Source organism: Sinocyclocheilus grahami, unplaced genomic scaffold (genome assembly GCF_001515645.1).
Source record: "Sinocyclocheilus grahami isolate Dianchi unplaced genomic scaffold, SAMN03320097.WGS_v1.1 scaffold701.1, whole genome shotgun sequence".
Classification (NCBI taxonomy): Eukaryota; Metazoa; Chordata; class Actinopteri; order Cypriniformes; family Cyprinidae; genus Sinocyclocheilus; species Sinocyclocheilus grahami.
In genome coordinates, this window is record NW_015505880.1 from 420,976 (window position 1) to 421,758 (window position 783).

Here is a 783-nt window from a genome sequence, read left to right on the forward strand (position 1 = left end):
CATTAGTCACTGGCGTCTGGTGCTTTAAAAAGCTCTTAGGTTTCCACTGTCGTTAATTCTTCAGATATAAAGATGCAAAAGCATTTTCCTAGAACCAATAACCGCTCATGCAAAATTAAAGTCATTAGGGCTGTTGATACACACACAAACAGACCATTTAGAGACCATCTGTTTATTCAAACATCATAGAACATCATTGATAGGCTACTCAGAGCTATTAGAGAGTTTCTGGTATTGATTTTAGCGGTAGACGTTTCTGGCGGAGAGCCAGAGATGAAGGAGGAACAGGATGGTGTCTCATCCTCCTCCTCCTCCTCCTCATCCTCACAGTCATGTGTGTATTTGAGCGGGGTTGGAGTGTGTTGGCTGGATGGAGGTGATGGGAGGCAGAGCTTGAGATCCGCGGATCGACAGACTGAAGGAATGCGCGCCGGACTTTCACATGTTCTCAGGTAAAATTCAACGTTTTGAGTTGAAAAAAATCTTAAGTCTTGATGTGCGTTTCGCTTTTGACTTTAGTTTAGGAAGAAAACTTCGCAGAGGAGTTGCATTTTCTTTGTTTGTTTGGATGTACTAGGCGGGAGTTTTACGCGTTGTGGATGCTAAACATTTATGCAAAAATATCTATTTTTGTAAACTTGTCAACCACAAAAGCGTCAATGCCAAAACTACGTCTACATTATTGAATATGTAAGTAACGTTAGTACAAAGTTTAAACGTTTTAGTCAGAAGTGTGAAAAATGACGTTCATCAGCATTTGAACCACTTATTTTAATAGATATA

General features: G+C 40.0%; 1 protein-coding gene across 1 annotated transcript in view; it reads left to right on the forward strand.

Moving 5' to 3' along the window:
- Positions 1 to 351: 351 nt before the first annotated feature.
- LOC107559829 (thromboxane A2 receptor-like) overlaps positions 352 to 783 on the forward strand; it is a 14,742-nt gene continuing 14,310 nt past the window's right edge. The window contains exon 1 of the mRNA XM_016243818.1: positions 352 to 452. Coding sequence (XP_016099304.1) covers positions 443 to 452 — 10 coding nt within the window. The 5' untranslated portion in view covers positions 352 to 442. The remainder of the gene's footprint in view (positions 453 to 783) is intronic.